The sequence below is a fragment of the Eptatretus burgeri genome, chromosome 2 (genome assembly GCF_056783735.1).
Source record: "Eptatretus burgeri isolate ZD-2024b chromosome 2, Ebu_testis_v1, whole genome shotgun sequence".
In the NCBI taxonomy this organism is placed as follows: Eukaryota; Metazoa; Chordata; class Myxini; order Myxiniformes; family Myxinidae; genus Eptatretus; species Eptatretus burgeri.
The window spans coordinates 152,377,453-152,404,623 of NC_140962.1; the positions used below are offsets into that span (position 1 = coordinate 152,377,453).

Consider the following 27,171-nt stretch of genomic DNA (forward strand, 5'->3'; position numbering starts at 1 on the left):
CGGATCACGCAGATCCTGTCGAGGGTGAATTTCCCCGGTAGTTTGGACGACGTGGGTATTTAGGTATATTGAAATTGACAATTGACCCTATCCCACGTGGTCGACCTATTGGCAATCTTCAGTCCGATAAAGGACCCATGACCTTTCGGATTTATCTGAAAGGTACGACCTAAATTCCGGTGTGTTCAGTGGAGCCAACTCCACTGCTCCCCTTAGCGGTCGTGCTCGCCACTGAGACCCGCCCCCACAACAATATCACACGCTCTGTGTTCGGGATTCAGGCAGGGGCTTTCTTTGTTTCTTTCTGCTTATGTGTAAATTATATTTGATAACCTGTTGATTCTTCACTTCGATGGCCAATCCTACAGTTTGCGGTACACCCAATTTAATCATCAGGCTGCCACTTCCTTCGCATCTCGGTTTTACACTCTTAGGATGCACTGTTTTTTAATGGATTATTTTTGAAACGGAAGCACGTTCTTTGTTCTGGTACTTTCCTATATGGGTGTAACTACACACTTGCTTTGTGATACAACATTTATCGGGATACACATCAGATGAGGCAGTATGTAACTCAGTACTACCTTAAATGTAAAACTGATTGTGTTATATTATCTATCTTCAGAGTGGCCTGAAAGTCGCTTTACCTCTGCTAAATTTATCGCACCCCCCTCCCTACCTTCCCCTCCATCCTCCGTGGTATGCGGAAACACTGACTCACTTTATGGAGTCTTCGTCCACGAGAAAAGTGTTGACAAACCGATATAGGATTATTGAAGAATTGCACACACAGGTGACTCCACAAATGCAACACAAGATGTCAAAGAGGACATTGTGACAAATTCAGTGGTGCAAGGAGAATGATGAAGCACATACAGATACAATGACCGATTAATTATTTTAAGTACTACACAATAAAACCTGTATCTTAAAAGAGTTTAAGAACGAATGGTTTACTGGGGAGGGGTAAAGTGACTTCCAGGCCTCCCTGTATAATGTGTGTGTCTGATAAAGTATGAGTACATTATTCAACACATTATGCATGTATCTTAAAATGAAAACAAAATAATGTTCAAGACTTTAAGGAGTACAAGAAAAATGATGCCTTTATTGCAGAAATAATATACAGCATGAGTCTCCATCTTTTACAGACACCTCGGTATTGAAGCAAGCGTGTCCCTACACAGCAGGTTTCCTTTCTTCACAGCAAAGGTAATTCATTTACGTAAAACATTTACATGTATATTGCAGTACTTTATAAATGAATATATAAATAAGTGACTCAAAGAAAAAAAAAGAGGCTTTTAGTTTTTTTTCAAAGATTCTTTGTCCTTAGAGCAAAATCCGACAAGGCGGCTTTCAACTTCTCATCTAAATAACTGCCTTCATCATATTGTCCAAAATCTTCCACTATTTCATGTACTTGAGATCAGTCAAGCTCTTTCAGCACTTCCAACATTCTAGGCTGAGAATAATCCTTTTTCCATCACAGTTTACAGGACCAGCCATTCTTCTGCTGAAAAAAGTATGATTGTGTCAAATATTTTTGAAATGCGAGTGCGAGAGTTGTCTAGCAGAAGAACAGTGCAACTGGGACAAGCTCTCGCAATCGCATGCCAGAAGTATGATACAGATGGACAAAGTACAAAATACAATGAAACTGGGCCTCACTCGTTCGTTATAAGTGGTCCGCTTTAGCAAGGACAAAATGGCCAAAAATATTTGGCTGTGTCTGCTGGTTCAGGGTGATTATGCATTAAATATGTACATTATTCAAATGCCCTGACAAAGTCGGTGTCTGCCAATGGCAGAGTCCTTTAGAAGCCAAAGATTATTTCAATGGCATCACACTTCCATGTTTTTTTTCAAGAATATTAACATGTCGACATTCTCTCCAGTAAGAGCAGCTTTCTTTGCAGTTATGACATCCACTGCAGTTGAAAATGCTCTTTCAGTAGGCAGTGATTTAGCTGGGATGCCAAGGTACATCCTGGCTACCTTTGAAAGTAAAGGAAATGATTGCTCATGAGATCTCCACCAAGAAAGTGGATTTTTAGAGAGAGGGATACATGGCTCGTCCCTGTATCTTTTAATCTCCTTGTCGACCCTCTGAAATAGTGACTGTGATGTCTCAGAATTAGCAGCAAATACATCTCCTAAGAGATCTTCCAATGCAACCTTTTTCACAGGAGGCTCATCAACCACATCCACTTCAGCTGGTATGGTCTTTGTCTCATCCATGGAAAGCTGGACTGATTGAAGTGGGAGATCAGAGGTTGACAGCACATTACGTGGTGCTGGCTTCATTCGTGTTGACTCAGACTGAAAAAAAAAATTTAGACATGTTACACTGTGCATATTTTACAGAACGCCGTAGCATACATCATTTACTTGGATCAAAATAACACAACAGGAAATGTTACCTCATTGAGCTTTGCGGCCTCTCGGACCAGGGAAGCATACACTTGGCTTCTCGACGAATCATCCTGATGTGGAAGAGACTTAAATCTAGGATCCAAGGCACAAGCCAGCAAAAGGAATTTCAGAGTCTCTTTGTCACCGTACTGGTTGTTAATGTCTTCAGCAATGGCTTCCTTAACTGCCCTCACAAGAGCCGTATCACCGTGATGAATCTCCATTGCGCTCATAATGCGCCATTTCATTGGAAGGATCAATGATATGATGGCTGGTGATGTTTCATCGCACAAAATGGTTGTAATGGTTTTCATTGGCTTCAGAACCTTTATGATCTCTTTGGCATCTGATATATTCTCTTCTGATATATTGATTATATTTTTCTCTTTCTGTCTAATTTCCAAGGTCAAAAGAGTTGTCATCACTGCAGACTGCTGTTCCAGATACCTTTCTACCATATCGTACTGGTTATTCCAATGTGTCAGAACATTTTGGTTGAGCTTGTGCTTGGGAAGCTGCAAAAGATCCTGTTTTGACTTGAGCATGACAGCAGCATTTGAATTCCGACGGAAAAAAGACACAACATGCCGGATTCTGCCAAGTAGACGCGACATTTGAGGAACTTTCATTCCCTTCTGAGTTGCTATATTAACTGTATGGGCAAAGCACTTTATGTGTGGCTTTAGCCCGGACTCATGTATTGCAACGTCCATGTTACGATTATTATCCGCAACGACAGGAAGTAATGTATGGGGCCTCTCAAGATGCCATTTTTCTACGGCGTCGGTCAAAATATCAGCGATGTTTGTCCCAGAGTGAGACTCATGCAGTGGCCTTGTTATAAGAGCAAAGCTTCTCATGCACCACTCTTTGTCAATATAGTGAGCCAGGATTGTAATATAGCACTCTGTGGCCCTCAGTGTCCATTTGTCTATGGTGATGGCCACACATTCTGCTTCTTTCAATCTCATTTGCACATACTGCTTTGTTTTCAAGTGTAGCTCTGGGATGACCTTGTGTGAAAAATGCGCCCCTGATGGGATGGTGTAGCGCGGCTCAAGAACTTGAATTAGATTCCTGAAGCCCGGTTCATAAATCGTTGAGAATGGATGCATTTCACTGGCAATAAACACTCCTATAGCCTTTGTGATAGCCTCAGCCCTTTGGGATGATGAGTGCAGTGGAGATGTGAAGATCTCAGACAGTGTAAACTGACCAAAATGTGTTGCCCATGGTATTGTGGATGTGTTACTGGCATTGGTGTTGGTAGCAGGACTGGCATTGGTGTTAGTGACAGTACTGAAAATGGTGTTGGTGGCAGTGTTACAATCTTTCTTGAGAGATGAGGACCTTTTATCTGTAGCAGTGACAATTGGATGCTGTGGATGGTGCCTTTTCAAGTGTGTTATCATGTTGGTTGTATTTCCACTTGGGTATGTAACAGAGGTTGAACAGTGTTTGCAAACAGTCTTAGATTTGTTGACTTTCCTCACTTCATTCTCATATACAACTGGAAAGCCAAAATGCTTCCAAACAGGGGACTTGAACTTCGTAGGTGGTGCCTCCAACTCGGCTTTCACATTCCAGCCAGAACTTCTCAACTGAGACGTCTTGGTCAAACGCCGAGTCATTCGCAAACTAGTAACATACAAATAAAGCTCGCATCAGAGATGATAATCTGCATATTCTCATATCTGAATGTGATCATCTTATGACATATATGCATCATTTGGATTGTTTTCTCCAATGTGAAAATTCACCCAGGCAAAGGAGCCTCATAGTAATGCCACCTATGGTCTATACATAATGTGTATTGCAACCACTACACGAGAGATACAATGACTATCTTCTTGACTTATCATTCTTATCGGTTTGCTTCCGATTCCCAAAGGCAATCTAGGAAATTTTGGGATTTGACTACTCATGGAAATCTGTGATGTAGTTCATACTAAGTCGTTATTCTGAAGATTACACCGGCATCTTAAGAATGGTGCTCACATCATAACCAATCAAATTTACGAAGATCAAGACTGAATTCAGTAACATAAATGTCAAACTTCATACAAATAGAACAATGGGAGCCAATTATGTCCATTACCGTTAAAACATTGAAGTACGAATAACTGTTCTTACAGATACTAAAACTCACATTTAAATTGTTTATTGATCTTACCTTATTTTCGATTTCATAAATGGAGTGGAGCAAATAATTTCCATATTTACAATACAGCGTTATTCTCTAAAACGAAAGGGTTAAAACATTATGCATTGTTTTTCAAAGCAAGACAAATAATAATAGAATGTAACTGGAAGGGCACTCCTTGAAGTCAAGACGTCACCAGATATGCCTCCATACACATTATTACATCATTATAATACTTGTACTGAGTTTGATTTAAATCCCTTCAGCTGTTCTCAAATGTCACAATTTTACCTGACGTGACCTTTGACCTCTTGACCCCATAATCGAATCAGTTTATGTATCCATCATTATACATACTTGTAACAAGTTTGGCTTTGATCCCTTCAGCTGTTCTTAAGTTATCGCGGTAACGTAAACCTATCACAGACTTGAACTTTTGACCGCTTGATGCCGACATCTAATCAGTTCATCTTTGCATCATACTGTATACTTATACCAAATGTGGTCAAAATCCCATCACTGTTTCACATGTTAGTAACAATAATTTTTACCGAACATGACCTTTGACCTTTTGACCCCAAAATCTAATCAGTTCATCTTTACATCATTACACATACTTGTACCAAGTTTGACTTGGATCACTCCATCCGTTCTTAAGTTACCGTGATAACGAGATTTAGCACGGACATACGTACGGACGGGCAGACATCCCAAAAACATAATGCCTCCGGCGACGTTATCAGCAGAGGCATAAAAATATTATCTGCACATCCTCACTTTGGATACATCTAAACTTCATAAATCTCAGTTAAGAGGCCTGTGACGTCACCCAAGTATCTTTTTATTTAATTTTAAATATCATATATTTGGATGTATACATTTACAAATTAGAACGGCACTCGGCAGAGCGCATACCTCCACCAGGCTGAACAGTTTACGTTTTGCACACCACTGATGCGGATCTGCATCTGGACTTTACCCAAAATCAAATCAGGTTGTTCTTGTCACCTACCAAACTCATCCACCACGTTTTGTCATAATCCATCAAAAAGTTTTCAAAATATTATGCTATATGATCGTTTTTAGCCCTATTTCTCAATGGTGATGAATCACTTCAAAAATTAAAAAATTATCTGATCCAGATCTTCAATAAAATCGAATCAATTTGTGCTCGTCACATACCAAACCTGTCTCCCAAGTTTCGTCCAAATCTGTCCATAACTTTTTGACGTATCGTGCTATATCATTTTTTGCCCTATCTCACAATGGTGAAGAATCACTTTTTAAAAAAATGACCGTTGGTTCTAAAGCTCACCTTGATGAGGATCAGCAGCAGTCACTGAAACCCCCCTTAGACCCTCTCAGAACCTGATGTTTTTAATGCCATGAACAAATTTTGGTACATCATGGGTGATGAAGGTTGTGGTCAAGTTTCATCGAAATCGTGTCTATTTTCGAAGAGAAAATACCTTTTTGTTTTTTCTTTTTAAATTTTTTTTTTTGGGGGGGGGGGGTCAAACCCCTCGCAGATCCCCCTCGACCCTGATATTTTTTTATGCCGTGAACAAACTTTGGTACATCACAGGTGATTAAGCTTGTGGCCAAGTTTGATCAAAATCATGTGTGTAGTTTCGAGGAGAGCAAATATGTATTTTCTGGGGGTCAATTCCCCCCCCCCATCGACCCCCTTAATGAACACAAATTTTGTTGCGATCAATGCACCTTCGTTAAGCATCAGATATGAAGCTTGTGGCCAAGTTTAATCAAAATCGTGTGTTTGGTTCAAGCGATAATGACTGAAGTGTTTTCAGACTCACTGACTGACTGACTGACCTATGGAGACTGCTCATTCGCAGAAGCTCACTGGACTAAAGTCCAGGTGAGCTAAAAAAAAAAATTATAGTTCATACAACACATCGCCCTGCACAGTATTCAAGTATACTGTATACTTCAATATAAACAAAATAATGATTTAAAGATCGTTTTTAAAAAAAATTCCGGAAGTTTGGCATTATTTAAAGTCTTTTACTGTTATACTGTTACGAATCTGGCAGCCATTTGCACAAAACAGACAGCAGTCCCTAAGGTAAGTTATTTCGGTAAGTATGTGTTTATAGTTCGAATCCATCCCCTATGTCGAATGGGAATTTAGTGTGTGCGCTGAGTTATTTTATAGTCAGGTTTTATACATCTACTACTACTACAACAACAACAACAACAACAACAACAACAACAACAGTGGCACCGTTCCTCACTCAACCCGGTCGCCATTGCCCACGTGTTTTTGGCTGAAGGCGTGGGCGGAGTCTCCATCGCTTCAGTTCAAGGCTCCGCCCCGAGGAAGGGCATGGAATGTTTTCTCCGCCAATGAGCAAAGGGCGAGCATCGCACGTGCGCCCCAGCCAAAGGGAGGCCAGCGTGCCGAAAGCTACTACGGAGCCTCTTCGGGGGGGGCGGGCCTGCGAGAGGCCTCTACACACCCCCCCCCGAGACACCTCGTCCAATCAGGAGGCTGACCACCTCAGGGGCGGCCCCGCCCAGCCAGATGGGATGTTTGCCCCTCGTCCAATCCGGAGGCGAGTTCCTCAGAGCAGTTCCCTCGACCGGTGGGGGAGGGGAAGGATAAGAGGACGTGGCAAGCCGTAGAAGAAGAAAGAGAAGAAGCCTCGTCTTGCCTGCTGAGGTTCTCGTTTACTCGCGGGTGCTCGTCTCGTCTGGTCCGTTCCCGTGCTGGCTGGCGTCCGTTGCGTCGTTCCTGGTCCCTGGTGCTGGGTTGTTGGCGGCGGGTTCGAGTCCCACCACCGGACAAGCTCAACCAGACCGCACGAGGCGGACAGGTGCAAGAATAGGCCCCTACCCTCAGCTCGCCTTTCCCTCCCGAGCTGAAGGGCCAAATAAAAGCCGCGGCCACCATTTCTTTGTGTGCGTGTGTGTGTGTGTGTGTGTGTGTGTGTGTGTGTGTGTGTGTGCGTGTGTGTGTGTGTGTGTGTGTGTGTGTGTGTGTGTGTGTGTGTGTGTGTGTGTGTGTGTGGCGCCAATCTGTTAAGTAGAACTGTTAATTGCTTTTCGCTCACTGTACATTGCCTGCATTTCTTTTATTCGGATAACTCTGCTCTTTGTGTGCTCCCCTCCACAATTATTGTTTATAAATAAACCCCCGTGTTAAATGTTCCAGCTCGTTTTCCTGTACTTTCTCCCATTGACCCAGCACGGTGCGTATTGAGAACTCGTGAGGCCGTTTGGGCCGGTAAGTTGTCATTGGGTCCGATGGACTCTGGTAAATCCGCTCGGTTACACTGGACCGAGGTCGCAAGAGCGACCCAGTTCGACAGAGCCCATCGAGGGTGTGGTTTCCCTGGTAGCTTGACTGCGTGGTTATTTTGGTATATTGGAGATCGAGACAATTAACCCTACGCCACGCGGTCAAAATAATGGCGTCCACGGTCCTTTAAGCGACCCATCGACTCCGGAGTTATCCGGGGTGACAACCTTCCATTCCAGTGTTCGGTGGGAGACGGCCTAACTGCTCCATCTAGCGGTCGTCCTCGCCACCGAACCCCGGCCCACAACAATACATCACCTTGTTTAACTGTCCAAGTACAGTACTGTTGAACTGAAGGGTTTGGAAAGTGCAAATATAAGATTTGTATTCTACAGTGTTCAAGTATGTAATTCAATTTAATTGAAATAAAGATAGTAAAAATCGTAGAAATTAATTAATTCCGGAATTTACTGCCGTTTTACTGTCATTGACCAAGTGTCTATTATACTACCCTATCTGACACGTTACATTGGTTATTCATGTTTGTTATTTTGTGTCCTTTATGACGTCATTAAAACAGTAAGTTTCCTGTTTGGAATGATTTTCAATTTTCTTTGACTGCTGGGCAAGCAGACACAGTAAAATAAATAAATAAATATCGCACCCATGTCCAAAGGAAGCAGTGCAGTTTGGCATTTCCTTCTCGTGATGCTCAGCAGATGGAGCTCCCTAAAAAAAGTTTTTGACAGGCGGACATACAAAATATTGAAGCAGCTACAGCACTTAAAAAAAACTAGATGGTATGCATGGGATACATATTCCGTGCAGTCTTGAGAAAGATTTGGTGTGAGCCAACTTTTTTCTTTTTTGAAGTTTTTTTCTTCTTTGATCCAATATGGTTGCCAGACCATGTGTCCGATGACATCATCTTAATCAAATCATATTTTTCATGGGGAGTTGATCAATTAGTTAAATTTTGCATTGATGGGTTAAGTAGTTTCTCCTACAAAGATTTTCCCTTCAATCTAATATGACTACCAGACCAATATGACTACAACATGATGGCCATTTTTATGAAAATCCTCTTCAAAGTTCAAGTCAATTGGATGAAAATTGAGGATTTCAGAAACTCAGCCTATGTTGACCTTTTGGCTTATGTTGACCTCAAAAATAATTGGTGGTTGAATTCAGTGAGGAAAGATGAAAATTCTGTTCAAATTTCAAGTCAATTGGATGAAAATTGCCAATTTTAGAAATCTAGCCTACGTTAACCACAAGAACAATTGGGAGTTGAATTCAATGATCAAATGTGAAAATCATCTTCAAATTTCAAGTCAATCAGATGAAAATTGACAATTTTAGAAATCTGGCCTAAGTTGACCTCAAAAATAGTTGGTGGTTGAATCCAATTGAGCTGATATGAAAATCTTGTGCAAATTTTTAAGTCAATCGGATAAAAATTGACAATTTCAGAAATTTCGGCCTATGTTGACCTCAAGAATAATTGGGAGTTGAATTCAATGACCAAATGTGGAAATCCTCTTCAGATTACAAGTCAATCGGATGAAAATTGCCAATTTTAGAAATTTGGCCAACACTGACCTCAAAAATGGTTGGTGATTGAATCCTGCTGAGCTGATATGAAAATCTTGTTCAAATTTTAAGTCAATCGGATGAAAATTGATAATTTTAGAAATCTAGCCTATGTTGATCTCAAGAATAATTGGGAGTTGAATTCAATGACCAATAGTGGAAATCCTCTTCAAATTTCAAGTCAATCGGATGAAAATTGACAATTTTAGAAATCTGGCCTAAGTTGACCTCAAAAATAGTTGGTGGTTGAATCCAGTTGAGCTGATATGAAAATCTTGTGCAAATTTTAAGTCAAATTGCTAGTCAATCGGATGAAAATTGAGGATTTTAGAAAATTGGCCTGTGTTAACCTTTGGCCTTCAGTATGTTGACCTCAAAAGAGTGACCGCGATATCACATGGTCATGTAACATGTGGTAAAGTTTCAATTTCCTCCGCTGAACGGTTTTTGATGTACATTCAACAAAATGCAGACACGATGTACGACATACGTACATCGTACGTTACCGATTGCTTAACCCTCTTTTTCGCTTCATGAATGCAGGGCAATTATCTCACTAATTTATGTCACTGGTGAAGACAGTTTATAACCGAGTATGGTTTCAACCCCAGACATACAGAGTATAGACAGCTTGGACATCAGTGCGCACATCTCGAGATGATCCTGCCAGCCTGATGATTGGTTCAATCGCTATCACACATGCAACAGGAATATGGCATTTTTCCTTCTATTCGTGAGTCAGTGTGTGCCATCTAAGATTTGATGAAGATGTAAATGTCTTCACACATACTTTTAAAGAGTATGGATGCTCTCCTTTGTGAATGTGCCAACTGAGTGAACCCTTTTTCACAAACACTGCAGGTGTGTGGTTTCTCTCCTGTGTGATACGAGCATACTGCATAAAAATTGAGCATTAGGAGAACGTCTTCGAACAAAGTTTACCAGCGCATGGACGCTCTCCCGTATGAACTTGCGTGCGAATTTGACACTGTGTATGGTAAGAAAATTTCCTGAATTTCTTCCCACATAAAGTGCATGTCCAGCGGAGCTCCCCAGTGGGAATTCTCGTGTGTATCTGGCACGACGATGAATGGATGAATTACACTACAGGAATATGGCTTACCTCCAGTGTCGATAAGTGTCTGCATTTGAAAACCTGATCGATCCGAGAATGTCTTCAGGCCAACTGTGCAAGTATATAGACGTGTTCCGGTGTGAATTTTGCATGCTTTTCTGATATCGTATAATAGCGAACGAAGTGAGCTTCATACTTAACGCGTGCACATGAGGGAATAGGAAACAACAACAACAACAACACAATACTCTGGCAATTTGGAATCCGTGTCATTGGCTATGACCCATTTGCTTCTGGTTTTTTTTTTTTTGCTTCTGGTTTTTTTTTTTTTTGCTTCTGGTTTTTTTTTTTTTTGCTTCTGGTTTTTTTTATTGCTTCCGGTTTTTGGCATGGGGAATGATGCATGCCAAAAACCGGAAGCAATAAAAAAAACCAGAAGCAAAAAAAAAAAAACCAGAAGCAAAAAAAAATATCAGACATGGTGTATATTTCCTCCACTGATTTTAATAAAGATATCTCCCGCATCATCAAAAAATAATTTTTAATCGTGATTTACATTATTTGATCGCTGATCCCAAATCCAGGCCAAAGTAACCGGAAATTGCGTATACAGTTGTGAACAAGTTATAGGTAAAGTAAGAAGCGAATGTAAGAATACTACGTTCGCTTCTCGTATTTATTTTTTTTAGATGAGATCCTGTTCTAGGCGGTGTAGTTGTTGTGAATGTAATGTTGAGGTAATATAATTTTTTTTTAGATGAGATCCTGTTCTAGGCGGTGTAGTTGTTGTGAAGGTATTGTCGAGGTAATATTTTTTTCAGATGAGATCCTGTTCTCGGCGGTGTAGTTGTCGTTGTGAAGGTAATGTTGAGGATTTTTTTTTTCTTCAGATGAGATCCTGTTCTCAACGGTGTAGTTGTTGTTGTGAAGGTAATGTTGAGGTATAATGTTGTGGTAATATTAATTTTTTTTTAGATGAGATCCTGTTCTAGGCGGTGTAGTTGTCATTGTGAAGGTAATGCTGAGGAATTTTTTTTTTCATATGAGATCCTGTTCTCGGCGGTGTAGTTGTTGTGAAGGTATTGTCGAGGTAATATTTTTTCAGATGAGATCCTGTTCTCGGCGGTGTAGTTGTCGTTGTGAAGGTAATGTTGAGGATTTTTTTTTTCTTCAGATGAGATCCTGTTCTCAACGGTGTAGTTGTTGTTGTGAAGGTAATGTTGAGGTATAATGTTGTGGTAATATTATTTTTTTTTAGATGAGATCCTGTTCTAGGCGGTGTAGTTGTCATTGTGAAGGTAATGTTGAGGAATTTTTTTTTCTCAGATTAGATCCTGTTTTAGGCGGTGTAGTTGTTGTGAAGGTAATGTTAAGGTAATATTTATTTTTTCAGATGAGATCCTGTTCTAGGCAGTGTAGTTGTTGTTGTGAAGGTAATGTTGAGGTAATATGCAGTAGTGTTATCACGGTTATAGAAATGCACAAATAATTAATTTGATCTTTAGTATCCCCAATCACACCTTTATGACTAAAAAATTAACAAAACTCGAGAGTAAATACTCCAGCAGTTTTAAGTCTACCTAATTTTATAATAAAGATATCTCCCGCATCATCAAAAAATAATTTTAAATCGTGATTTACATTATTTGATCGCTGATCCCGAATCCAGGCCGAAGTAACCGGAAATTGCAGCATTGAATGTAAGAAGAATTCTACATTCGCTTATCGGCTTTGCCTATTCCATATTAATGACTGGCAGAATCCATTGAGAGAGACACTGCTGCGATATGGCTTTTGTCTTTTGTGGATTCGAGTCTATGTCACAAACATCCCTCCATAATGTGTACCACAATAACAACCAATGCATTAGTACTTTTTATCAGTTGAAACTGGTCGGTGCTGCTTCATGTGCATCTTCAAAGTAGCCCGAGTGGTGAAGCTGTGAAAACACGAAGTGCAGACGAACTTCCCGATGAGCTTCTTCTGATCCCCTGTGAACATCATTCACAAAGCAAAGTCATACATTGGATGGAACCTCAGAAGGTAGGTTTCAAGCTGATGAAACAAGACAATATCCTCCTGATTGTGCGTTGATGTGCAAAAGCAATGCGGTTTGTAATTCTTACAACTGACTCACCGTCTTTAACCCGAAAGAAGTTCCGATGCGAATACTGAAGAAGCGCGTGTTAGCGTTGCCGAGCAACCATTAGGAGTGTAAGCTCCATTGTCTTGGGTCACATGACCAACCGTGAGCAAACTGAAGCTGCACTTTTTCTTTTTTTTATTTAAACGGATATTTTCCGACGGTTTTGTGATTTTTAATTTTTTTTTTTAATGGTATGTTGGCTTCGAGTTGCATCAGTGTGCAAAATTTATCTGATCACCAACTAATTAGTACGTCCGTGTCTACATTTGTTGACGGCTTACATCGAAAACCGTTCAACAGAGGAAATTTAAACTTTACCATATGTTACATGACCATTTTATATAGCGCATATTGTGAACGTACATCGAAAACCGTTAGAAATTTGAATCATTGTTAAATCCCTTCAGCCTTCATTGTGCTCAGCTGGATGAAAAAGCGAAGAAGAAGAAGAAGAAGTACGGTTTGGCGTTTTAACGATCCCCCGATTTATACTTCAGCGAGATCTATTCTGGTGTCTTTATCAGCCTTGGTGGTCATGAAAATACTCGATAACGAGAATAGAGGCGGCTTTGTGAAGGCTTATAAAAGTACTCTGCAGCAGACTTTTCAAAGTATAATTTGTTCAGATTTACCTCAGGATTTACTTCATGATTTACCTCAAGATTTACCTCATGATTTACCTCAGCATTTACCTCAGGATTTACCTCAGGATTTACCTCAAGATTTACCTCATGATTTACCTCAGCATTTACCTCAGCATTTACCTCAAGATTTACCTCAGCATTTACCTCAGGATTTACCTCATGATTTACCTCAGCATTTACCTCAGGATTTACTTCATGATTTACCTCAGGATTTACCTCAGCATTTACCTCAGGATTTACTTCATGATTTACCTCAGGATTTACTTCATGATTTACCTCATGATTTACCTCAGCATTTACCTCAGCATTTACCTCAGAAGTGGAGATCGATGGAATTACAAATTTGCCGCCAGAAGAGTCGTCTCGCATCAAGTCCTCCTCAAGACTGCGTGAGGTAAGTATTCGATGAATACCACATCTTGTTTGGAAAGTATTTCACGTTCACGACCGTGGGAGACCTCAACATTGACCTGCCAGGGTCAAAAGTGATATAAGTGTCAAGTTAACTCGTCTGTCGTTCTCACCACTCACCGTCCTCACCATCCTCTTCGAGACGACAGGAGGAGTCCTCATCTTCGATCTTGATCCGCAGGATTCCAGCAGGTCCTTCTCCATGTCCGGGCACGACGGTCCGTTCAGATCCTCGCCCCGCACGACAAGACTCCATGTACCGACAGAGCTCGGCGTACATGGTGGAGGTGAACATTCGGTCGGACAAAGAACACAGTCGAAGCCTCACCGGAGCGGGCTCGGCCCGGGCACACAGAGCTCCGAGGATCTCGACCCCGAGCCCCGTAACGGCGGCTTGGAGAGACTCGTCCGTCAAGCCCCAGCTCTCCAGCCACGTCGGCATAGCAACGCCGCTGCCTCGAGCTCTCGTGAAGTCCATTGTCCTTCAGAACTCGCGCCGAGATTCAAAACAAATAAATAAATAAACCGTGCGTATTTTATCCGTCGCTTTCCGTTCGAGTTTGTTTCAGATCTCATTATAAAGCTTACACACAGCAAATCTTCAACACTTCCCATTTACAAAGCATTCTCAGTCATCTATGCTTGCGTCGTTGAAAAGCGACATTGAGAGATGATGGACCTTTTCCGGTATCCCTCATTGAAATGCTTGGAAGACTAGAAAGATTATGAGCGATGCGAATTTGTCGCCACCAAGCGCCATCTTGGTAGGCCCTCTCCTGAGCGGATATAATATTGTTACCAATCTGGCAGCCATTTGCACACAACAGCGAAAGTCCCCGTAGTTCAGTAATTTCGATAAGTATGTGTTTATAGTTGCAACCCTCCCCTATGTTTAATGGGTTGATAAGTGTCCGTGTGCTGCGAGATTTTTTTTCTACATCTTTAAATCTTCCTCCCAAACAACAAACTCTTCGTTCTCGCACCATCGCCATCCATCGCCCACGTGCAACGTGTCACGTACAGGGGTGAGGTTCCCTCCCCCTCCCATGAGCTCGTCCAATCGACAGCGGCCGGACCGACAGCCGACCCGATATCCCCCCTCCCCGCGACAAGGGTGGATGGAGAATAGGGTGCTCCCCTGGTTGTTCCGTCTGGGTTCTCAGACACGCACGGGGGGAGGGTGGTCGTTGCCCCCTCCTACCGGACCTCCTCCAATCACGGATGGCCACCATTTTCCCCCACCGAACCAATCAGGAGGTTCATCACCTCAGTGCCGGCTCCGCCCCCTGCAAGGGGGAATGTTCCTCCCATCCAATGAGGGGAGGCCACTGATCGCCCAACAACTCCTCGCCTAATCAGGAGGCTCATCCCCTCAGAGCGGATCTCTCGACCCCGCAAGGGAGGAGGGATAAGGAAGATCGCGAGCTGTCTCCGAAGTCCTCGCTTCGTTGGTGGAGTGTCTGGTTTGGGGGTTCTTTCGGTGGTCTTCTTTTTGGTGGTTCCGTGGTCCTGTGCTTGGTGGTTCGCTCGACGCGGCTGGTTTCATCCTGGTTCGCTCGACGTGGCTGGTCTCATCCTGGTTCGCTCGTCTCGGCCAAACCACACGAGGCGGTCAGGTATCTGGCCAAACTCTGACCCTCAGCTCACCTTCCCTCCGAGCTGAAGGGCCGAATAAATGCCAACCGGCCCCATTTTTTTTGTGTGCGTGTGTGTGTCTGTCTGTGGCCCGTCTTTAAGTAGAATTGTTAAGTGCTTTTGCTCACTGTACATTGTCTGCATATTATAGTCGTGATAGCTCTGCTCTGTGTCTCCATCCCTATTATAAATAAACCCCATGTTAAATGTTCCAGTTCGTTGTTTGTGCTTCCTTTCATTGGCCCAGTATGGTTCGGGCTTGAGAATTAGGGAGGCCAATTGTGCCGTAAATTGTCATTTGGACCGGCGCGGCTTTGGTAATATCTGCTCGGTTACGCCGGATCCGAGTCGGTAACAGCGACTCGGTTCGTACAAAGCCGGCCGAGGGTGTAGCTTCCCCAGTTGTTAGATGGCGTGAGTCCTTAGGTAAATTGGAATAGACAAGTGGACCCTACCTCATGCCGTCGAAATATTGGCGACCACGGTCCTTTAAGTGACCCGTCGACTCCAGAGTTATCCGGGGTGACGACCTTCGATTCCGGGTGTTCGGTGGGAGACAGCCCTACTGCTCCGTCTAGCGGTCGTTCCTCACCACTGACCCCCGGCCCACAACAATATTTCGACTCGCATGATAAATCCTCGGAAGATCTTGAATATTGAATGTTAATTTTGAGTTGAAAGTCAAAGTCGATGTGAACACTTTCATCGCAGCTCGTGTTGCATTAAGTTTATGTGAGAATCATTCACTGGGCATAGCGAAGAGAAGGGGCTGTGTGGTGGCGACACAATGGTGTGTGAAACGTGAATAGGTATAATCCTTCCAGTCTTACGTAGTTCAATGGTATCCCTTTGCTGCTGCTTCTTCTTCCTTCTTCGGGATGAGGATTTTGGGAGCTATCCCATAATGCCGTTTGCGCCTTGCAACAACAGCATCAGTCGATCCACAATGCAGCACGTTTACCTCGTTATTCTCACTTACTGCAATGGAAGATTATGGTATTTATTTGGCCTTGTTAGGTCTTGCTTACCTTTTCTCACTTGTTTGGCTTGCGAACCAATATGGCGTCCGCGCACTGCATCATGGGCACTGAAACCCATCCATACCAACCGCACTGGAATCCTACTATGAGCTTGCAATTGGTCACTGGCTTTCACACCAATAAAATTTTTTATTATGGACCCTAGGCATCAAAAAGCTCCATGTATCGAACAAACAGCTTCAAATGGAGCACCTCGCCACCATTAGAGCATTTAAGTTGCATCAGATGTGGCAGTAAATATGAATTGTTGCTCCAGCTTGCCGGCTCGATGACAGAAGACACCGTTTGCATTTTCGCCGGCTCCATCCCTACCAAGTTTATAATCCCTTGTGGGTAACGATCAACTTGATGGTGACATAAACACTCAAAACGTTGTTTTCGCTTAGACCAACCTGATAGAAAACCTTCTTTGTCGATGAAAATGAAAATTTCAAATCGCTGCGTTTTCCGATATTTACGTCGGCCAAGAAAATTTGGGGGTGTAGTGACTCATTCATTTTCTTTACATTTTGCAAATAGCTGAACAAAATAATAGCTAATAGCTAATAGCTCTCACCTCTCTCAAAAATTTTCCCCTCACCTTTCTCCCACCTTTCATCCCCCCCTCACTCATCCTTCTCAAAGTTTCCCCCCCCCTCTCATCCACCAAGCTGCCTCCCTCCAATGCCCTCTCACCTCCATCTCTTCACTCCACCTCCTCAAATTGCCAACTGCATTCTTCCCCCTCTCTTGTCCCCCCTCTCCCCCAACACCACAGAGCCTTTTCTCCTCCTCATCCGGCCCCCTCCCCGAGCTATTCTGCAATGCACCACACTCTTTCAACAACCCTCCTTACCTCCCCCCCTCGTCCCTTGTCCTACCCTCCCCCACCCCCACCCCCTGCACCCAAAGCCTCCTCCCCTACCGCTTCATTAAAAGTGTGGACCTCAAATATCCGGGGCCTTCACTCAAACCTTTCAGATCTTTTCATACAGGCTGACACTGACAAACCAGACATAATCTGCCGAACAGAAACTTTCCTCTCCCAAGACGTGTCTGACTCCCAAGTATCTCTCACCGGTTACTTCCTCCTCTGTATGACAGACCTGAGCCTCGTCCTGGTTGAGGAGTTGCTCTCTTCATCAAAGACTCTATTCCTCAATCTCCATGCACTGCTCTCACTCCCCCACGCCCCCAGGAATACCTCTGGCTACGGCTTCCCTCCACTCCCACCTCATGTTTATATGTGTACTGTACCATCCACCGAACAGTGATGACTCCATCGACACCTCACTATCCGAAAAGATGGACCATCTTCTATCTTCTCATCCAAACTCTCTCTCTCTCTTCCTCATATGTGGCGACTTCAATTGTCATCATGCCAGTTGGCTCGGTGTGGATACCTCTCTCACCTGTCATGGCACCTCAGCAAAAGCTTTCTGCGACTCATTGGGACTGACTCAATCGGTCAACTTCCCGACCCGGATATCAACCAAGGGTACTCCATCGCTTCTGGATCTGATTTTGACAAATTTCCCTGACAATATCTGCTGCTCTTCCTTCGCTCCAATCAGTTCTTCTGACCATGTCCTTGTCAAAGTGGACATCTCTCTGGCTGTTATCAGAGAACCACCTCACCGCCGTCGAGTCTGGCATTTCACTCAAGCTGACTGGCAGGGTCTCCAAGCAGCCATCAAACTTACAGACTGGTCTCCTATCACTACTTTCTCAAACATCAACTCATCCTGGGAATTCTTTCAAAGAAACTTGCTCTCCCTCATGCTCAGATTTATCGCCTCTCGTGTTCAGTTGTCCTACCCTTCCCCCCACCATTGGTTCACTGAAGCTTGTGGTGAGGCAGTTGTCCTGAAACAACTTGCCTTTGCCTCATGGAAAGCAAACCCAACTGAGGGCAATCTCAGTTCCTTTCACAAAGCTCGGAACAAGTGTGTATCTACTCTCAGGAGAGCCAGAAAACAACATCTTTCTCATCTCAAGTCTGAACTCTCAAACCTCTCTCCCTCCTCAAAATCCTGGTGGTTTTAATCAAATCTGTTTCTGTTCCCCCTCCATCCCCTCCCTTACCTCAAATGGCCGCACTGCTGATACCGCTCGTGATAAAGCTGAATGCCTTAACTCGATGTTTACAGCTAAATCTTGTGTCCTAAACCCATCACTTTCTCTACCCACTTTATCCAGTCGCACCCAACTGTCCCTGGACTCTGTGTCCTTTTCTCCTGACAAGGTGGAGAGCTTGCTTTCAAACCTCGACTCAGATTCTGCAACCGGTCCAGACGGCAGCAGCCCACGTGTCCTCAAAGCCTGCTCTTCTGCTCTTGCTCACCCTCTCTCTGTTCTATTCACCCTCTCATTTGCTCAAGGTCATCTGCCATCTGCTTGGAAATCTGCTAACATCACTGCCCTGCATAAAAAGGTGCAAAAACAGATCCCTGCAACTACAGACCAATCAGCCTTCTCCCAATCATCAGCAAGGTTATGGAATCCATCATCGCTTCAGACATGAAATCCTTCCTCTTCTCCAATGGCTTGATTTCCGATCATCAATTTGGTTTCAGACCAGGTCACTCTACCCTGGATATGCTGCTTCTGCTCTCCCAACAATGGATGGAGGTCCTCAATGCCAGACAGGAAATCCGAGCCGTATCCCTGGACATATCACGTGCTTTTGACACAGTCTGGCACCCTGCCCTACTCACCAAACTCTCTTCCCATGGTATCCAAGGTCATCTCCACTCATGGCTCGCAGACTTCCTCTCCTGTCGCAGTCAACGTGTGGCCCTAAATGGAGTTCTTTCATCCCCTCTTCCTGTCCAGGCTGGAGTTCCTCAAGGTAGCGTTCTGGGTCCTGTTCTTTTTCTGGTTTTCATCAATGATGTCTCCGACTCTCTGGAAAATCCTCTATATCTCTTTGCCGACGACTCCACCCTCTGCCGTACCATCTGTCATCCCTCAGATCGGCAAGCAGCAGCTTCTTCACTCACTGCAGATCTGGATAAAATCACAAACTGGTCCAACACGTGGAACATGTCTTTCAATCCAGACAAATCTTACACTCTCACTATGTCTCTTCAAAAGGACCTTTTGGAAAACCCCCCCATCCACTTTCTCAACAATCCTCTGGAAGAAGTCTTTTCTTTCAAGCTTTTGGGTCTCACTATCTGCCAATACCTTTCCTGGGAAAGTCACATTTGCAACCTCGCCTCAAAAGCCAGTCGCCAACTGGGAATCCTCCTTCGTGCAAAGTCCTTCCTCGGCCCTCTTGAGCTCCTGACCACTTACAAAGCTTTTGTCCGTAGCCGGATGGAGTACTGCTCTCCCCTCTGGGCTGGTGCTCCTGCCTCCCACCTTTCTCGGCTTCACTCTGTCGAAACCAGAGCATTTAGGATCATCGGCATCTCCCGCAATGAAGCTGAGTCTTTGGGCCTCTCACTCAATCACCGCAGGTTGGTCGGTGGTCTTTCTGTCTTCTACCGTCTCCTCTCCAGCCTTGCTCCCCTGCTCTCTCTGCGATTTGTCCCCACCACATTTCCACAGGGCGCTCAAGGTCCGCCAACAACCCCTTTCTGGTAAAACTACCAAAATCACGAATCACTGCTCATCTTCACTCTTTCATTCCTCTATTTTTCTCCGCCTTTGGAATAAACTCCCTCACTCTATTCTTTCCCATTCTTCCCTCCAGGCATTCAAAACAGCTGTTCACCACCACCTCTTATCATCCCCCATCCAAATCCCCAATCTTTTCTACCTCCGATAATCCACCCAAGCCCACTTCGTTCAATTCCCCTGCTTTCCTTCCTGAAAGTCCCTGTAATGTCCATCTTCTCTTCCCCATGTTCCCCGTCCCATCCCCATCCCTCTCCCTTCCACAGATCTCCTAATGTGTCTGTTCCCCACTGTTTTGTCCCTCCCACTCCCGCCCCTCTTGTCTCATGCCCCCTTGCAGTGCGTTGTGTGTTCGCTCTCATACGAGCCTCGACAAGGTATACAAAAAAAATTTAAAAACCTGTGAAAATTATTAGCCAATCAATGAAGTCCTTTCAGAGAGCCAATCGATGCGGCAGGGCCCATACTTGTGGAGAGCTCGTCCATGACACGTTAGGGTTCGAAGCACGCTTTTCCATGCTAGACTTTTTCATTTTATTCACGAGTCACTCAACACATCAATATTTTAGTGACTTTTGTTCAACATCACAAGACTATTGAATGAGCTGGATTTCATTTGGCTGAACAACCAGGACGACAACGAACGAGTATATTCTGTCTTTTACATTCCACTCTATTTTTGGCACCGCCGTGGCTCGACACCAAGAAATCCTTCCTTCTTCACCACCAACAGCCGGAGAAATGACGTGAGAGATCAGTCATCACCGTTTCCAAATCAACTTAATTTACAACACATCATTGCATTTTATACGTGAGTGAGATTTCTTTTGTTCTGGTTTCAACATCATCATCACCTGGTTTAAACACCGTAATTAGCAACCAGCACATTGAAAGGAGTCATCACCACAGTGGGTGTTTTTCGAAGAAGAAAAACTTTTACAACTCAAGAAATGACGATAGCAAAAAAAAAAAATAACCTCGACCACCAATATCATTGCGATGAAAGACAATTTCAATGTTGATGTGAGAAATATACGTTCTCGTGGAGTAGCCCTCGGTAGTATTCCAGACATATGGGGGGAAAATGTCCACCACATCCAATATGTACAAAATAATATGCTGAAAAACTATTATAGAGTGAAGTCGTAAGCCTTTATTTGTGACTCGCACAAATTACGAACATAACATGGCATAGTAGGCTTCGTTCTTTTGTCAACAACCACGACACAGCATAGACCAGGACGTCAAAGAAAACAAGTGAACAGCCAACAACGGCTGAGAATTCTAACCCCGAGCAGGCCGGGGGGTCGTCGGACATGGCTTCCAATATGGCAGCCTTCACCGACATGACAAAGAGATACGTCTGTTGCGTGAGGTGTGGCTTCACACCCTCAACCACCTCGCTTATCGTCTAAGAGCACAATACCTCACTCACCTGTGCTCAAAGAAAACATTTCATTGCCAGAGTTCAACTCTTGGAGGGAGCAATGGAATGACTATGCACTCGTCATCCACCTGAATGACATGGAAGTGAAAGAACAACTCGCCACCCTCAGAAACTATTTGAGCATCCAAATGAGATCCATGCTGAAGAATGCCGTGGAATTAACTGGCGATACCACTGTTGAGGAAGTGATTGGAAATCACTTAAAACATGTAGAAATGCAAAAAAAAAGAAATCGAAATTTTGTTGAAAAAAAAAAAGTTGCAAAAATTTTTTTTTTCTCTAACAATTTTTTTGGGAGGGGGGAGGTTGGAAATCACTTAAAATATGTAGAAATGCAAAAAAAAAATTTCTCAATTTTTTTTTGGGGGGGTTGGAAATTAAAACATGTACAAATACCAAAAAAAAAATTTTCTCTAATTTTTTTTGGGGGGGGGTACCAATTTTTTTTGGGAGGGGGGTTGGAAATCACTTAAACATGTAGAAATGCAAAAAAAAAAATTTTTTCTCTAATAATTTTTTTTGGGGGGGGGGTTAGAAATCACTTAAAACATGTAGAAATGCAAAAAAAATTTCTTTTTGGGGGGGGTAACAATTTTTTTGGGGGGGTTGGAAATCACTTAAACATGCAGAAATGCAAAAAAAAAAATTTTCTCTAACAATTTTTTTTTTGGTGGGAGGGACCAAGTCCAAAATTTAATGGCATGATCCTTGGACCATACCTAACCCCCCCCCCCCACAAAGTTTCGTCGAAATCCGTCGAGGAGTTTTTCCGTAATACTGTTCACAAACAAACAAACAAACAGAAAGGGGTGAAAACAGTAACCTCCATCCATCTTCGAAGATGGCGGAGGTTAAAAATGTCCAAATCAGCCATTCGTCATGTGGTGCTGGTAGTAGGCACCACTCAGATTAACCTGGACCGCACATCTCATATTGAGATCGATGTCTCGTATTTTGACGACCCCCTTGGGCAAGTGACTTTTCTGCTCGATACTGGAGCGGAAGTCACAGTTATCAGTCCTTCGCATCTGAAGCTGATGGGGATCGACATGGATAATCTGGATGATGTACCTCGTGACTTGAGAGTTATCGGTGCAGATGGTGCCTGGGAACAATCCACACGATCCTTCATCGACATGATGACTCAACATTGGAGACAATGTACATCTGCAACGGCATGTAAATGGCATGTTCAGCTTATCAGTGACTACAGGACCTACATTAGTGTTTGGTTGAGAAGCAGACAACCGATACAACCATGTGTTCGTTTCATGTCCTGGACGTCAACCCAGATACAGACCTGTCACCGGAACTACAGAATCAGGTTGTGATGGACCTTATGGCTGAATTCAATGATGTGTTCGATGCTATGGTTCTCAAACCAATGAACAGCACACCAATGACCATTAATCTCCGCAAAGGTGCAATTCCGTACCAATTTTGAAGGGCGTGGCCAATCCCACTTGCTTGGAGAAACCAGGTAAAGTCCGAGTTGGACAGCATGTACAAAAAAGGCATTATTGCACTGATGGGCAGTGAACCATCAGAGTGGTGCCATCCCCTCATCGTCACACCCAAGTCTGATGGGAAAATTTGGATGTGTGTCAATTTTCCGTTATTGAAAAGAGCGAGCTCACCGCAGTCTTCATTACACCATGGTGCAGATACAAATACCTACGTGTATCTACCTGTGAGATTAAATGCTAGTGGCGACAAATACTGCTGCCGAGGTGACATCTCACTGGACAGTCTATGACACTTCTACACAACACCATAAAAGTCATCGACAACATCCAGACATTTGAAAATTCCTTCCATAAACACGTACAGCAGGAATGACGGTTCTTGATGTGCGGCCGTGTGCAAGGGTTCACATTGAATCCTGAGAAATTCCATATAGCTCAGAACCAAGTTAGGTTCTGCCGTTATGTTAATGGATGGGATGGTATTGCTTCAGATCTGAATAAGCTGAATGCGATCGCAGATTTCCCTACTCCGACCAACATCACAGACCTTTACTCGTTGTTCGGCATGGTTCACCAGTTGGACAATTTCAGCAGACATTGCCAGTACATCGGATCCACACGTGGACTGCTCAAGAAAGGATCTGTCTTTGGTTGGACTGCTGATCATGACAAGGCTTTCAATGATGTTAAAACATTCTTGTGTCACCACCAATTATGGCCAATTTTGATCTGAAGTTATCCGCCATGCTTCAAACGGACGCATCAAGGCTACACGGCCTCTGTTTTGTTCTGTTACAGCTCCACGGTGAGCATCATAGACGAGTCCAATGTTGATTATGTCATCTTTCAGACAAGGAATGCAGGTGTGCCATGATTGAACTAGAAGCATTGGCTGTGGCTTGGGCCACATCTAAATGTAAGCAGTACCTCGTGGGACTTTCATCATTTGATCTCATTGTGGACTACAGACCTCTGGTGCCTATTTTCAACTCGCATGTGTTGCACACCATTGAGAACCCTCACCTGCAGTGCATTGTGGGATTAAATGACGTGGAAAAACTGAAATTGTATAACTTCACCACCACCTGGCAGAGAGGAGCAGAACACACAATTCCGGATGCACTTTCACATCATTCATTTTAAGAACCACAACCCCAGGATTTACTGGCGGATATGGAAATTTTCCATTCAACACATTGTTGCCTCCACTATGACAATCGTCTATCAGGAGACCCTTTTCTGGATCCCATTCTCGAGAAGCTATGGAACGTTGCTCGCAACATTACCTATCACCTTTCTTCTCGTCCAAACTGTCACCGACGGTTTCCCCTCCATATTGATGCTCATGTAAAGTAATTCTACGCTATTCACAATGATCTATCAGTGGACAACAGTCTCGTCCTGTTCGGAGCTCGCATCGTTGTACCAGTCGCAGCCCATAGAGATGTGTTCAATTGTTTGCACGCTTTACACCAAGGAATCGAAGAGAGCATAAACAATTTGTCAGCAAGTGAAGTGGCATTATGATAAATGTGCTAAGTGTTTGACACCTATCACTATTGGTTTGGAGTTCATTGTTCAAAATCCCATCAATATGAAATGGGATTCTGTTGGGAGAGTCGTAGAAAAGGGGTATAGAGGGCGTGATTACCTCATCAAAACTGTTTCGAGTTGAGTTTTTTTGTTTTGGATCTGGCGTAACAGCAATTACCACTAGAAGGACACTCGGTGGAGTGCATACCTCCACCACGTAATGCCTGATCCACGAGAACATATCTGGCCAATTACATTTTTGAAATATCAAGCTCTATATCGTTTTTGGCCTTATCTCTCAATGGTGAAGAATCACTTAAAAATTATCGGAGTCTGATCCGGATCTTCATCACAATCGAATCAATTTGTCGTGATCACAGACCAAAACTGTCCACCAAGTTTCATCCCAATCCGTCCACAATTTTTTTGAGATATCGTGACACACATATATATATATATATATATATATATATATATATATATATATATATATATATATACACACATATATATATATATACACGAGGTGTGTTCAAAAAGTATCCAACCTTTGTTCATAAAAAATACTCGTATCCAGATACAACAAACTTACACTAATCTCCTTCAAAGTAGTCCCCTTGGGCTGCCACACACTTGTCCCAACGGTTCTGCCACTGTCGGAAGCAGTGCTGGAACGCCTCTTTTGGGATGGCGCGCAGCTGGTCCGTTGCATTCCGCATGATGTCTTCTCTGGACTGAAATCTGGTCCCTTACAGGGGCATTTTCAGCTTGGGGAAAAGCCAGAAGTCACACGGAGCCATGTCGGGAGAGTAGGGAGCCTGACGAAGCACAGGTGTATTGTGTTTGGCCAGGAAACTCTGTATCAAATGTGAAGAATGGGCGTGTGTGTTATCGTGATGGAGCTGCCAATTGAATGCTGCCCACAGGTCCGGCCGTTTGCATCGCACAGCGTCACGAAGGCGACGCAGTACCTCTTGGTAGTACTCTCTGGTGATGGTTGTGCCGTGTGGTGTGTACTCGTGATGAACCACGCCACTGGAGTCAAAGAAGATGGTCAGCATGACTTTGACATTGCTGCGGACCTTCCTTGCTTTTTTGGCCTCGGGGATGTTGGATGCTTCCATTGTGATGACTGGAACTTGGTTTCTGGGTCGTACCAATAAACCCAGGTCTCATCGCCAGTGATCACTGTGTTGAAGAAGTTGGGATCGCTGTTCACAGTCCAGAAAATGGCGGCCCCGAAAAGCAAAGGGAGAAACTGCGTGTGTCGAGTCTGCGATCTGCTGTATGAGAAACTGCTGGCGTCGAGTCGGCGATCTGCTGTATGAATGGAGAAACTGCTAGTGTCGAGTCGGCGATCTGCTGTAAGGGGAGAGAAACTGCTTGTGTCGAGTCTGCGATCTGCTGTATGAGAGACTTCTGGCGTCGAATCGGTGATTTGCTGTATGAGGAGAGGAACTGCATGAGGTCTGTCTGCGATCGGCTTCATGAAAAAGGCCCGCCCCGAAAGGCAGGAGGAACTGCATGAGGGGAGTCGGCGATCGACTTTATGTGACTCGACGAGCTGTTCCTCTCGGCCATGGATCCAGCCTGCAGGACCTCCACAGGTTCATCCTGAGTCGAGTCACGGAGCCTCTGACTGTCCTGACTCCATGCACGGCTCGACACGTCTTTCCATCCCATCGATTCGCCTGCGGAGCCCAACACCCAGATTTGGCCGAGTCTGGTGAACAGGCCAGGCCTGGATTTGTATACTGGACCTTGTGAGAAACCAGCTGGAACAACCATAGATATTTCGCTCTTGTGCCGTCGACCTTACGGGGGCTGAATGCGCCGAGACTGGTGCGTGAGTGGTGCGACAAAAGGATGTCGTCACCATCTTGCCACGCTGCATGCTCGAGCGTGGGCGCTCAAATTCGTTGACATCGGCTTCTCACGAGCCTGATTCGTGCCTTCGACACTTTTCCTCTCGTCCATGAGGCACTATAAAGTACTCCGTGTCTTGTCTGCATGTTGTCTCAGGTTTATTTCGTGAGGGCTCCCTTCGAAACCCGTATCCGTAGCTCCCTAGTTAAGAGCGGGTTATAGATGAATGATAACGATATCGCGAATGCTTTGCTTGTGTCGTGTTCCCCGATGTGTCCCCAATAAATCTGGCTGATTCATACGAGATTTGCCGCCTTGAATTTATTCCTGCCGTGCTGAGGAACAATCGCTCGATTTGTATTTAAAACCAAACTGGTTATGGACTGTGGCAGACTTCGCTCGGTCTCTGACAAACCCAGTCTGTAGCCGGGGTCTATATCCCCAACTGGTAAGGCCCAGGTGTACTTTGGTATCGTGATCTGAGGCACGTGACTTGAGACCTATGCCGAACTAGCCGGCGTTATAACCACTGAGACGACGGTGCTGTAAGGTGACGCCGGATCTTCAACATTTAGCTGTCAAGAGTAGGGTGCGAATCACACCACCTACGAATCTACAACTATATATATATATATATATATATATATATATATATATATATATATTTATATATATATATATATAGATATATATATATATATATATATAGATGTATATATAGATGTATAGATATATATATATATATGTATATATATAGATATATATATATATATATATATATATATATAGATGTATAGATATATATATATATATATATATATATATATATATATATATATATATATATATATATATATATAGATGTATAGATATATATATATATATATATATA

General features: G+C 43.5%; 2 protein-coding genes across 4 annotated transcripts in view; one reads left to right on the plus strand and one right to left on the minus strand.

The window, feature by feature from the left end:
- Window positions 1-1,088: 1,088 nt before the first annotated feature.
- On the minus strand, window positions 1,089-14,449 carry LOC147033579 (E3 SUMO-protein ligase ZBED1-like). 3 transcript variants are annotated; one of them, XM_085856452.1, is made up of 4 exons: window positions 13,810-14,449; window positions 12,362-12,479; window positions 2,424-4,053; window positions 1,089-2,322 (listed from the first exon to the last, which is right to left on the minus strand). In XM_085856452.1, the coding sequence occupies exons 1-4, from the start codon at window positions 14,165-14,167 to the stop codon at window positions 1,846-1,848; spliced, it is 2,583 nt and encodes an 860-aa protein (XP_085712578.1). In that variant the 5' UTR covers window positions 14,168-14,449; the 3' UTR covers window positions 1,089-1,845. The 3 variants fall into 3 exon arrangements, with proteins under 3 accessions (XP_085712578.1, XP_085712589.1, XP_085712594.1); XM_085856463.1 differs by lacking the exon at window positions 13,810-14,449 and adding an exon at window positions 13,591-13,743; XM_085856468.1 differs by lacking the exon at window positions 12,362-12,479 and having other exon boundaries at window positions 13,810-13,946.
- Window positions 13,653-27,171, plus strand: part of LOC147033580 (E3 ubiquitin/ISG15 ligase TRIM25-like) — an 81,433-nt gene continuing 67,914 nt past the window's right edge. The window contains exon 1 of the mRNA XM_085856693.1: window positions 13,653-13,672. The gene's annotated coding sequence lies outside the window, so the exon portion shown is untranslated. The remainder of the gene's footprint in view (window positions 13,673-27,171) is intronic.

Excerpts from the sequence above, each read along its gene's own strand:
- LOC147033579 (XM_085856452.1), bottom strand. The coding sequence starts at position 14,167 with ATGGACTTCACGAGAGCTCGAGGCAGCGGCGTTGCTATGCCGACGTGG. Across the intron at positions 12,480-13,809 it reads CGAAGAGGATGGTGAGGACG|GGGATCAGAAGAAGCTCATC; the intron begins GTGAGTGGTGAG and ends TGATGTTCACAG. Across the intron at positions 4,054-12,361 it reads CCAGTTTCAACTGATAAAAA|TTTGCGAATGACTCGGCGTT; the intron begins GTACTAATGCAT and ends GTATGTTACTAG.